This window comes from Bubalus kerabau, chromosome 21, assembly GCF_029407905.1.
Source record: "Bubalus kerabau isolate K-KA32 ecotype Philippines breed swamp buffalo chromosome 21, PCC_UOA_SB_1v2, whole genome shotgun sequence".
Taxonomy (NCBI): Eukaryota; Metazoa; Chordata; class Mammalia; order Artiodactyla; family Bovidae; genus Bubalus; species Bubalus kerabau.
In genome coordinates, this window is record NC_073644.1 from 40,192,460 (window position 1) to 40,205,079 (window position 12,620).

The 12,620-nt window shown below is 37.8% G+C and overlaps 1 protein-coding gene across 1 annotated transcript in view; it reads left to right on the forward strand.

The window, feature by feature from the left end:
- The window catches only part of SMCHD1 (structural maintenance of chromosomes flexible hinge domain containing 1), a 135,499-nt gene extending 126,172 nt beyond the window's left edge, over window positions 1–9,327 (forward strand). The window contains exons 47-48 of the mRNA XM_055559419.1: window positions 182–284; window positions 6,663–9,327. Coding sequence (XP_055415394.1) covers window positions 182–284; window positions 6,663–6,687 — 128 coding nt within the window. The 3' untranslated portion in view covers window positions 6,688–9,327. The remainder of the gene's footprint in view (window positions 1–181; window positions 285–6,662) is intronic.
- Window positions 9,328–12,620: the final 3,293 nt, after the last annotated feature.

The following is a 12,620-nucleotide window of genomic DNA, read 5'->3' on the forward strand; positions in this document are numbered from 1 at the left end:
CGACCTCTGGGTGAACTGACAAATGTTTGTAACTATTCTCTCAGCAGACGTAATAAGAAGCATTCCCAGTATTATTTATTAATTCTTCTTCTATAAATTAAGAGGTATTTGCTTTCATTGCTTATATATAATTCTGGTCTTTTGAAAGTTAATTTTCTCTGTTTTCTTTCTGTCTTTGCAGGAATGACTCCCACACGTAAGTGTAATGATTCACTGCCTCACCCAATGACAGACTGTCCAGTTCCTCCCAAGAGAATAAGAAGAGAAGCTGCAAGACAAAACAGGTGAGGCTTCTGTGCCCTCAAAGCTCTTGGCTCATCGTACTTTAACAATAGCATGAGGGTGTTTACTTGCCTGCCCTGAACCAGAATTAATTTTGTTTTCTTTTTAACCGAATTGAGTGATGGCTAATGAAAATAAGATGGAATTATTTTATATTTCCTCCTAGGATACTCTAAAAAAATCATTTTCTAAAATGATTTTTTGCAGATTATTTGAAAACTTTCAAATACATTGCATTCTGCTTTATAGGCTCAGCAACTTGACAAATACGGACTATGCAGAATCACTCGTACATTACTCATTTAAAAGTTGCTTATAGTATATGGTTTGGAAAATCACATGCCATTTGCACAACTAACCAAGAAGCCAACAGAGCCATCTGCAGCCTAACTCAATGAAGAAAATTGTCCATTTCAGATTAGATACTAGTAAGCCCATCCCACAGAAAGGCATATAGTACTGGGGTTTCTTGTATTTCACGAATGTTCATTTGGAGTCTGCCTGAGTAAGTTTCTCCTATTGACCTTTGAGGACTTCCACTGAGACCATGATATTTAGAATTGGTATTCCATGCCCTATCCATCTATATAGTCTGTATTTATTGTAACTATTTGATTATTTTGTGCTCTGTGTTCCTGGGTAAATAAATGTGACATGGTTCTTGCCCCCATAGGAGGTCTGTAATCTTGTACAGAAGGGGGACAGTTCAAAAAAGTAAACCTTTTTCTGTATGTAAAAATATAGAATGATGTTAAGTTTTTACAAAAGAACAGAGCAAAAGTGATACAGAACAATGGGAGAACATGATTGGCTGTTAGGGAAGATGCATTTAGCAGAGAACTGAAGGATGGGAAGCCAGCTCTGTAGGGATGGCTTATAGTCAGAGGGAGAAGAGGCGTGAAAGCGCTAAGAAAACAACACGCCTGGCATGCCTGAGGAACTGTAAAGATGCTTGTGAGGCTAAAGGATAGTGGGTAAAAATGAGGAGCCCCTAAGATGTGGTTGGAGAGCTAGACGGAAGCCACAGTATGCCTCTCCCCAAAATAGTATCTTGAAAAAATGAAACCAGGTCCTTACAGTGAACATTGATATATTCATATAGAAAAGACATGTTCATTCTTTCCTTACATGAACATTCTGGGTAATCAAATAACTGAAGAAAGTTCTTTATAGAAGTTCTTCTTTATAAAGTTCTTTATATGAGAATGAAGTGTATAAGAAGTCGGATAAAATGAAAACATCACTTTTTTGCCATTCCTAATAAAATAATAGGTTTTAGGCAGTAATAATCCATGGATACACAAATGATTAGATAAAAAATTGAGAGGGGGAACTTAATGGAAAGATCAGATTGACACTCCTGAACCCATTGACTAAAAAGCAGGATATTTGCTATTACGGGATTCAGTAAGAAATAACCTGAATCTAATGAAGCTTCCACTCAGTCTTTCTCAGCTGGAGTTCTGTGCAGGAATTAAGCACTGCAGAAAACCATGACACTCCTGGGACAGTTCACACAGCTAGCATTCTGGATGAATAAAAGGAGGTTAATTCATTGCATAGAATAGATACCTTAAGGTATTAGAGTGTAAATCTCTCATGAATTGGAGATTTAACTGCAAAAGTATACAGAAAAGAAGAGAAATTTAAGAACAAGTTAACTGATGCCACCAGGCAGCAATTAGCCAAATCTAGAATGTCAAGAATGGGACACTATAAATGATGATTTTGTTAATAAATCAGTGACATTAAAAGAAACATAGGGAGGGACTTCCCTGGTGGCACAGTGGGAAAGAATATGCCTGCCAATGCAGGGGACAGGGATTCGATCGCTGGTCCAGGAATATTTTACGTGCCAAAGAGCAACTAAGCCCACGCAGCACAACTACTGAAGCCCGTTGTGTCACTGATGAGAAGCCCGCATGCTGTGACCAAGATGCCTAGGGAGAAGGATGAAGCATTGGTCATAGAATAAAAGTAACCGAGAGGTGTAACCGTCAAGTGCACGTTGTACAGCTTCTTTGGACCTGGATTTGAATCTACAGGATGACAATTTTGAAAAAATTGGGGTAAATTTTCAATCACCTGGATATTAGATACATTGAGGAATTGTGATTTTTGTGTATAGTAGCATCATAGAGTTTACAGTAAAATATATAGTTAGAAATATGTACAGAGGTATTTAACAGTTGAATAATATGATGTCTGGGGTATATTCTAAAACAAAAAGACAAAGAAGTGACAGTAAATCAAAACAAGAAAGGGCAAAAGGTTATTATTTCTTCTGCTTTTCTGTAGGCTTGCCATAAATGGTAAAGAAGTATTTTATGGTAGATGGGGAACATTTTTCCAGTTTTTTAAGAGACCAAGTGAGGAAGTTCCTGCCAAGCAGTTCTAGACTAAAGTCCATGTTCATAGGCTCTCCTGCATGGACTTAACTACAGTTAAGACTTACAGTCACTGCAGAACCACAACCAATGCCATTGATCTGGACCTTCTTAATTAAGATTTTGTAGCAATTCAGAGGTGGTATGGGCTAAAGTTTCTTTTTTTAGTTTGTTAGTAATGGTATTTAGTAATAGTAATGGTATTTTCATTAAAGTAATGCATGTATATAAATCAAATGGTGTATATATTTAGTATACTGTATAACGTAAACTACACATATAATTTAACATTTTCTAGGCACCATTTTAAAAGAAGCAGCGAGATTAAATTTTAATAGTATATTTTATTGAACACAGTATACAAAGTATTATCATTGCAACATACTGCCAGTAGTATAGAAATTATTAATGAGACATTTTAAATTCTCTTTCATACAAAGTCTTCAAAATTCAGAGGACAGCAAATCTGTTAGGACTAGCCACATTGCAAGTGCTCTGGAGCCACACGTGGCTCATGGCTACCAGACTGGACAGCACAGGTATCAAAAGAACTCATGGTGATGAGATCTTGTTCCTCTGTACCCTTACCCCATCCTGGTTCCCAGAGGCAGCCTTGGTTTTAACTGCTTTAGTTATTCTGTTTTTGGTACACATTTATGTATGTCAGTCTTGTTTTATCAGTTTTCAGACAGTGCAGTCCACCCAGCACCTTGGTGTGGAGGTCTGTCTTGTGTTGCCCATCTAATGACTTTTTAACTAAATTGTTCTTATGGTTATTTGGTTACATTCTCTCTTGGCAACCATCAACGAAGACCTCTGTGCTTTTTTCAAAGTTATTGAGTGATAAGCAACATATATTATTATGGCTCTGACTATGATACAGGCAGAGTTGTGCGCTAGGATTACATTTCCCTCTGTAAGATTCTAATGCCATGACCCCACTTAGGCCACCAGTGTTCCAAACATCAAAGTCAAGTAAATCTTCTAAACAATCAGTTCTTAAAATCATGTTGAATTTTAATCCAGTTCTTAGACTGTTTCTTGAATGTTGTGAATGTCTCTGGAGTTTCTAATAGTCTTTCTTTTTTCCTTCACTGTGTAACTTGATCATGTATTCTTCCACCTGCTTTAGTAACTGTTTCTAGTAATCCTGTAGGTCTTCTGGGTCCTCGCTGGCTGCTCTCTCGGGTTGAATCCATTGTTACTCGGCTTCCTTGTCATTCTCTTATAACTTCTTAGGAAAGTGTATAAATAGAAACTGCATGTCTGAATCTGTCTTCCTCTGCCTTCATATTTGATTGAGGTTTTCTGGGGATTACAGGATAGAAACAAGGCTGGAATATCAAGGAGGAGGTTCTGGGAATAATTAAGAGACAGTGGGAACCTTGGACTCAGTCAGAGAAGTCCAGCCCAAAACAGGAGGGAGCGAAATGGAAGAGGAGAGAAAACAGAGCCTAGACCATGCCAAGCTTTCAACCCCAGGCTTTGAGAGTTCTGTTCTCTTGTTTCTAGGTATTAACACTCTCATCAGGAAGTTAGATAACAATGCTAATTAGTTAATTAAAAGTTGGTATCATGGCTTCCGATGTAGTTGGTGGCACCCAAGAGGCTTGTCTGTTGCCAGCATCTACACACTAGCAACCTGCTAGTTGGCTCTCCAGCCATACCCTTAAAGCAAAGCCTTCTTGTCCACTCCCCTGCTCCCTCATCCCTTAAAATTCCTACTCAGAGAGCAGCCTTAATGGGAAAACAGTTCTATTTTTGTTAATAGTAGACTAAATCCAGACCAGCAGCACAGTCCTTTTTCTTAAATGTAATTGTACAGCTGAGAATCATTATGCATATGAGGGGAGTCAACAACATGTGAGGGGAAATCCAAGATAAATAACAAAACCAACCCTGGAAGATGATTCAGCTGAACTCTTTTAAAAACTGTGTAATTTCTGATTAGATTGTGGAAGGAGTTACATTTGTAAAACCAAGAGGATATTAGGAGAAAGATACAGCCAGGACAGGATTACAGATCCCATTGCTGAAATTAAACCCTTCAAAGGACAGCAGCAGAAGCCAGGCAAGGAGGGGAAAAAAATTTAAAGGACTAACGTAAAGGAAACTTCCCAGAAAAATAGGGGGAAATATGTGAAGAGAAAGGGGTAGATGTAAAGAACCAATTCAGACTATCAGGAATCCTAGAAAGAAGAAAATGGAGAAGAAACAATTTGTGGAAGAGAGAATTCCCAGGGATGAAAGGGCCTGTTGAAGGCCCAGTACAATGACTGACAGAAGATAACACCAAGAAAATTCATAGCAAATTTGTGAAATAACAAGAAAAGGGTGAAGAGTGTAAATGTTCTCAGAGAGAGACCCATATTGTCAGTACAGCTTTTTTGCATACACAAAAAAACAAACATAAAAAAGCTGTTGTCATCAAGCTTTGTGGTGGCAGGTGAGAAGATGTAGATCGCATATTTGCTGTATTCTAGCCTGTGGCTTCCTGTTTACATCCTGCTTATCTTTGGGAAATCTAATATCACTTTAAATTTCTATTTAATATTTAAATCACTGTTTAATTAGTAATTTCCTCATCCCCAGTCTCTACCTGTTCTCCATAATTCACACTGTATCAAAAATGTTACTGCATTTGAGATGAAAGTATCTTTAATATTGAAATAGTGATTTCATCCATACAATGGAAAACAAATTCAGCAGTAGGAAATAGCAACATATGGTATGTGTTTATATGTTATCATTAGTGTTTGTGTATTACCTATTTATATATTGTTGGCTTTTATAGGGATTATATATCATATTTCATCAACTGTAAGATGTCAGTAACTATTAAAAACATCATTATTCCATGAGGCACTGAAAGAAAACACTGTAGATTAACTCATGACATTATAAGGTGGTGTCAGAGATGTTAAATGTAGGAAAATGTGGATTTTAGAATCAACAGAATATACTTAGCAGTATATATTATGCAGTAGACTCATTTTCTTCAGTAGCGACTTCGGTTTTCCAATCGATTTTCTACTCATAAAGATTACTCTTTACCAAAATTGTGTGTCTTTTATTTGGAGATGGCAGTTCAGGGAACTATTGTTTAAAAAGAAAGTATAGGGCTTCCTTGGTGGTTCAGTAGTAAAGAATCTGTCTGCCCAGTGCAGGAGACACAGGTTCAATCCCTGGTCTGGAAAGATCCCACTAAGGCTGTGTGCCACAATTTTTGAGCCTGTGCCCCAACTGAGCCCATGAGCCCCAACTACTGAGCCCATGTGCCACAACTGCTGAGCCCATGTGCCACAACTGCTGAGCCTGTGCACCTTAGAACCTGTGCTCAGCAGCGAGAGAAGCCGCTTTAATTAGAAGCCCTTGTACCATAACTAGAAAGTAGCCCCGGCTTGCCACAACTAGAGAAAAAAGCTACTCAAAGCGACGAAGACCCCAGCACAGCGCCCACCCACCCCCCCGAAGAAAAAGAAAATATATCTGAGTAAGAAAATATCTGCATAAATATATACTAAGATGTTTACTCTCTGTATGTAAATAGAGTTATGGGTATTTTTTAATGTTTTTGCTTTATCTTTGTGACCTTTCTCTAATAAGCATTATAATTCTTGTTAAAATTTTGAAATGGTAATTTCATTTCAGGAAAGGGGAAAATAAGCAATAATCTACAAAATTTGGATCTAGGATATACCACTCCAAAGAACTATGCTACACAGAATTTATCTCTTCCTCTGTATATGTTAACTTCTGCTTTGCTGTCAAGCTTTTGTTTGTTGCATAGATGTGAAAGAAATGCTTACATACAAGGATTTAATTAAGTCTGTTTATACCAAGAATTACTATAATTACTAGAACACGGTTCCACTGCGTATTTAACCGCCCAGGTCTGATGAAGTTACAGGGGAGGTCTGATGAGGGAGTTACAGGGGAGGAGAACTTTGGTATATAAAACTTAACTGTGTTTTTTTTTCCCACTTTGATCAGGATTATAACCAAAACTGATGTGTGAGAGATGACAGAGAGGAGGCCATTAGTCTCCCTAAGAATGCCCTGCCTTCTGCAGCTCTGTTTCAGAAGACCAAGAGGGTGACTTTTGATGAATATTTCTGGGGATGATACAAGAACCTAGGCTTGCATTTCCATGTTTAGCCAAACAGGACTGGAAGCAACCATTCAGTTTTGTCAATCTCACTGGACAGTATGGGCTTACTGGAATTATTCCAGTTGTCAGGCCCTTTGGTTGTCGTTACCTTGCAAATGTGTCAGAGGAAAATACGCAATTACAGCAGTGACTGCACAGCTGACACATGGCATTTATTCATCCTGAAGACACGTGGATGAACTGTTTTTCAGTATGTTTATCATGAATATGCTAGAACTATTTCTTGAGAGCAGACCTTTTTATTACTTGTGTGTGAATTTATTTAACAAAACTTTTTGTTGTGTCTAAGGAAAGTTCTAGAGGTTAGGTATTTAATTGGAAATTGAGAGGAAACTTGTAATTCAGAATAAAATCAGAAAAGCACAGGTATCTCGGAATTCACATCTTAAGATACATGGACAAATATTAAATTGATGGGTTAACTTTTGACAGCATTTTAAATCTCTAAAGATTTATCTTGTGTATATATGTATATATATATAATATGCAGCAGCATCAGTTTTATAAACATCGTTTGACTTTATTAATACTAGATTATATAGTCTCAGCCTTAATTCTACATTTATGTTATTTTGTAATTTTTTATTACTATTTTTAAAGAGTTAAAGAAGTTGTACACTCCCTCATTAAGGGAATAAAGGTCTGCTAGAAGTTTGCTGCAAAAACATTTGAATTGTGTGTTAATTCATGCTAATGTATGTCGATATATGTCTTTGTGTCAGTCCAGGACTATTGGTTTGTGTAGTTATTTTGTAAGGAAATACTTTTGGTACAGTTTTGTGGCCCAGCAAATGTGTGTTTTTTTTAATCCTTTCTGAATATACAGTGAGGTTAATAAAGAAGATTGTTCCTTCCTGTTGAATAGGTGTTTTCCTTTTTCAAAATTCAAAGTTCCATGAAAATTACCTTAGTGTAAATTATTATGATGTTTAACCTCGCTTTATAATTGGAAGGCATATAACTGTTTTGTTAAAGAAGCAAAATGGCAGTAATGAGAATTAGTTAAAAGAAAGAGTGGATTCGGATTCCTTTTAAGTAAAACTAACTACTTATTAGTTATTAAATATTAGTGTCAAAAAGATAAGTTTCATCTTCTAAGTGTTTTTAACTTTTTGAGGTTATGACTTGGTTACTTACAGTTATTATGAAATGGATAGGATTAATATTTTTAGTCTGTAACTTTCAACTACTTTTAGTAAAAAAGTTTTAATTTGTATCATTTTTCTACATCTAGTGTCTGCTAAACATTTTCATGGAATCATTTCATAGTTATGTAGTTATAAATTTACTGTTATAGATGTTAATTTAAGATAATATTATTTTGCATGTCTTTTGAACACTTCAAAAAGAGATTGTTACATTTTAGCAGGCATATGTTTAGATTTAGAGATAAGTAGCACAGAGTCAGACACGACTGAAGCCACGCAGCAGCAGCAGCATTAAAATTTGTGGGAGGATTCTTGGCCTAAAAATTAATTATCTTAAATATAAGGCGAAGTTTCTCCACATCTGACTGGTGCAGGCAGTTATTTCACTTATGAATTCATCAATAACTTGAGTATCTGAAAATACTTTACTAGTTAGAATTAATTCCCTTTTGGAGAGAAATCAAATTCATGTTAAAGAATCACTATTCCAAGGGACAAGCAATAGACATTGGTTATATTGTTTTACATTAGGAAGCCTAATTTCAAAGTAAAGTAATGTCTGATAATAGAAATTCCTAGTGTTCTGATTCTTTACAGTCCAGTAACAAATAGCATAAGGTAGAAAATATTTAAATTTTTGTATAGTACCATATTTAAATCTTTTTAGTAGAATTTGTTTATATCTTTTTCACTTGTGTCTTGTCAGTTATTCTTAACTTCTGAAATTCTTGGTCGAAATAGAACATAATGTCTCATTTGTCTGATTTCATCTTAGTGGGAATAAAGAATTATGTCGCTTGACCTATTTATTTGATATCCACTATGAATATTTGAATTTTTTATTAGGAATAATTAAACAATAGGAGTTCACTTTTATATTATACAAGACCATTTGTTATGTTGGGCTAGAAATGACAGGATAATACTTAAAAGATGAATCTTATACTTTGCATTTCTTATGATTTCACTAGTTCTATGATGTACTGATAAATGAATGCCAAATTCAGTGAAAAAATACACTTCCATGTTTTTGTAGACTAGAAATATGCCTTGATTTGTTAATCATATTGCACATTGCTCTTCTTCAATAGTTTTGCAGAGTGAATTTCTTCTATGAAGAGTTGCTGGGGGTTCCCTTATGGCCTAGTAGTTAGGATTCTGGGCTTTCACTGAAATCCATCCATGGTCGGGAACCAAGATTCTGCAAGCCGCACAGTGCAGCCAAGAAGAAAAGGGAGAACTGCTGATAGTTCAACTATGGTCCTTGGATCAAATACTAACAAAAAGTCAAAAGAATCATTGTTTTTTAATGTGTTTAATAATAATATTGAGCTCTGGCTACATTTGTGTTAAATGTTCATGTGTTGATTGCCTGATGTTTTTATAGTAGAATATAGATGTGAAGGACAATGGAGCCTGCCATGCTACAATCCATGGAGTCACAAAGAATTGGACATGACTTAACAACTGAACAGCAACAATTGGTTAGAATGAAATACCAATTTCACGAGACATTTATAAATAGGATTATTGGGATGTTTCAAAATGTAAAATTAAAAAGTACTTGGCCTTAGTTTGAAATACAGAATGGTTTTTATCAGAACATTCATAAATTCATTAATGTAGCAGATACATATATCTGCTATATGCAAACCAGTGTGTCCAACCTATGGAAGGAGATAACAGCTACCACATGCTGAGTAAAACATTTACATATATTTTCATACATGTTTGATCCCCAAGTTAAAGAAACATTGTATAAACTGCCTATGCTACTCAGCAGCTTCAAGACTAGGACAGATTATTTAACCTGTCTGTATCTCAGCTTTTCTCATCTTTAAAATGAGGATAGAAAAATCTGGCTTAAAATTCAACATTCAAAAAACTAAGATCATGGCATCTGGTCTCATCACTTCATGACAAATAGGTAAAAAATGGAAGCAGTGACAGATTTTCTCTTCTTGGGCTCCAAATTACTGTGCATGGTGACTGCAGCCATGAAATTAAAAGTGAGCTTCTTGGAAGGCCATGACAAACCTAGACAGTTTATTAAAAAGCGAAGACATCACTTTGCTGACAAAGGTCTGTGTAGTCAAAGTTCTGGTCTTTCCAGTACTCATGTATGGATGTCAAGAGTTGGACCATAAAATAGGCTGAGCCCTGAAGAATTGATGCTTTTGAACTGTGGTGCTGGAGAAGACTTGAGAGTCCCTTGGACAGCACAGGAGATGAAGCCAGTCCTGAATATTCATTGGAAGGACTGATGCTGAATCTGAAGCTCAAATATTTTGGCCACCTGATGCAAATGGCTGACTCATTGGAAAAGACCCTGATTGCCAGGAAAGTTTAAAGGCAAAAGGAGAAGAGGGCGGCAGAGGATGAGATGGTTGGATGGCATCACCGATTCAATGGACATGAACTTGGGTGAACTCCAAGAGGTGGGAGGGACAGGGAAGTCTGGTGTGCTGCAGTCCATGGGGTTACAAAGAGTCTGACACGACTTAGCAACTGAAAAACAATATACCTATTTTGTAGGGTTTCATAATCAAATGAAACAACTGAATGGTGAATGTTGTTTGGCATGTATATTTCCAGTGGATGTCATTTTCTTCCCTTTGTTAGGCAGTTATACAGACAAGCACTACATCTGATGAGAGGTATGTGTGAATTGTAGGGAGATGAGGGAGCATGTGACACTGAAACTGGACCTTGATGGGTTTGTAGGATTTATGTGTGCTGCGATTTGGGGAAGGAAAAGTAGAATGCTACGAGCGAAGACAATGTGACATAAAAGGCAGCATTTCTTTGGAAGGAGCTCAAACTGACTCGAGTCCAAGGGAAAGTAAAATCAGATATAAGTTGGAAGCAGATCTCTAAGACCTTGGGCTTTTAAGGAAATATTGAATCAGTACAAGTAAGTTTTTCAGCAGTCCTAATTAAACCTATGCTTTAAGAATTAAATGTGGGGGACTCCCCTAGCAATCCATTGGTTAGGACTCTGTGCTTCCACTGTAGGGGCGGGGTCGGGGGCACATAGGCTCAACCCCTAAGATGCTTCATGGTGCTCCAAAAAAGAAAAATGAATTCTATGACAATATTAAAGAGTTAAATGTGCAGGGTACAACTTTTGCTAAGACAGCCTGAGGAGCTTTGCTGACCCTGCTCCCCAGTAACTGGTAAGAAGTATTAAAAGTAACCATTTAAAATCTCTAGGGACTTGCCTGGTGGTCTAAGGGTTAAGAATCCACCTGCCAGGGACGTGAGTTCAATCCCTGGTCTGGGAAGATTCCACATGCCATTGAGCGACTAAGCCTGTGTGCCACAACTACTGAGACTATGCTCTAGTGCCTGTGAGCCCCAACTACTGACCCACAATGCCCTAGAGCCCGTGCTCCACAACAAGAGAAGCCACTGCAATGAAAAGCCCAGGCACTGCAACTCATGCAGCAAGGAAGACCCAACACAGCGATAAATATTTTTTAAAAACTTACCTAAAACTTCTAAGACTCTAAGGACAGAATTAGTAAATGAAGAAACATCTATTCAAGAAAATATAAGAAAATTCTGCAGGAAAGTTGAGAATCGGGTATTTTAAACCAAACCTGATTGTCCCACCTCCCAGCTCAGCGAGGTGGAGGCCCCAGTCCAGACTGCTGCAGCCAGGAATCTCACACCCCTGTCCCTCTACCTCCCAGCCAGGAGGAACAAGACTTCAGTGCTTTCTTACTGTGTCCACAACTGCCTTTTGCTTAAGTCCCACGTCAGTGTGGTCAAGTGTTGAGGGCTGTCTCCTTCCTCCCAGGCCCCACTTGTAGGATGGAGGCTCCGCCCTGGATGTGGCGTGCTGAGAATAATGTAGCCTTGATAGCCCTTCCTCTGGCCCATGAGGTGGTGGTTCCAGCCCAGGAGAAGTAAGCCAAGAGGACCTCAGGTAGTACACACACACACACACACACACACCCCACCCCACCCCCCCCACCCCCCGCCAAACCATGTTTAGCCCCTAGAGTACAGTGTTACTCAGAAATTTGCCATCATCCCCAGCTTCAGAATACTGGCTCTGAGATTTTGTTTGGAAGGAGGGAGGGGAGATAAATATTTCCTAATTGCTTCACAAAGGAACTGGCTTTGTTTACAACATGGAGAAATTTAAGAGAATTCTCAAAAAACAATGGAGGTTGTATAGGAAATAGGGAAGAGGTCCATGGATCTAATGAAGATAAAGTATATAGGCTGGCTAGCTTATATACTTTAAGAAGCCCTCCTTGGGTCTTTAAATATCAAACACTGGGAACCAGGAGATAGTGAAGGACAGTGAAGCCTGGCGTGCTGCAGTCCATGGGGGTCACAGAGTTAGACACGACGGTGACTACACAAGAACAACCTCAGAAACTTAATCCCCCTCAAGAAAAAAGCTATAATCTGATTAAAAATTTTTGCTCTAGGACATTGATATAAATAATAGAGCAATGAACCAGCTGTTCATGGATCTAACACCTTTAACATCTGATTGTAGGGTCAAGGAAAGAGAAGAGAGTCCCAACAACACCTCTGTTATCCCAAAGTGACTTGGGGCATACCTGGAGCTGTGCCTGCCTAAAGAGGAACATCCAATTTAACACTGGAGGATGG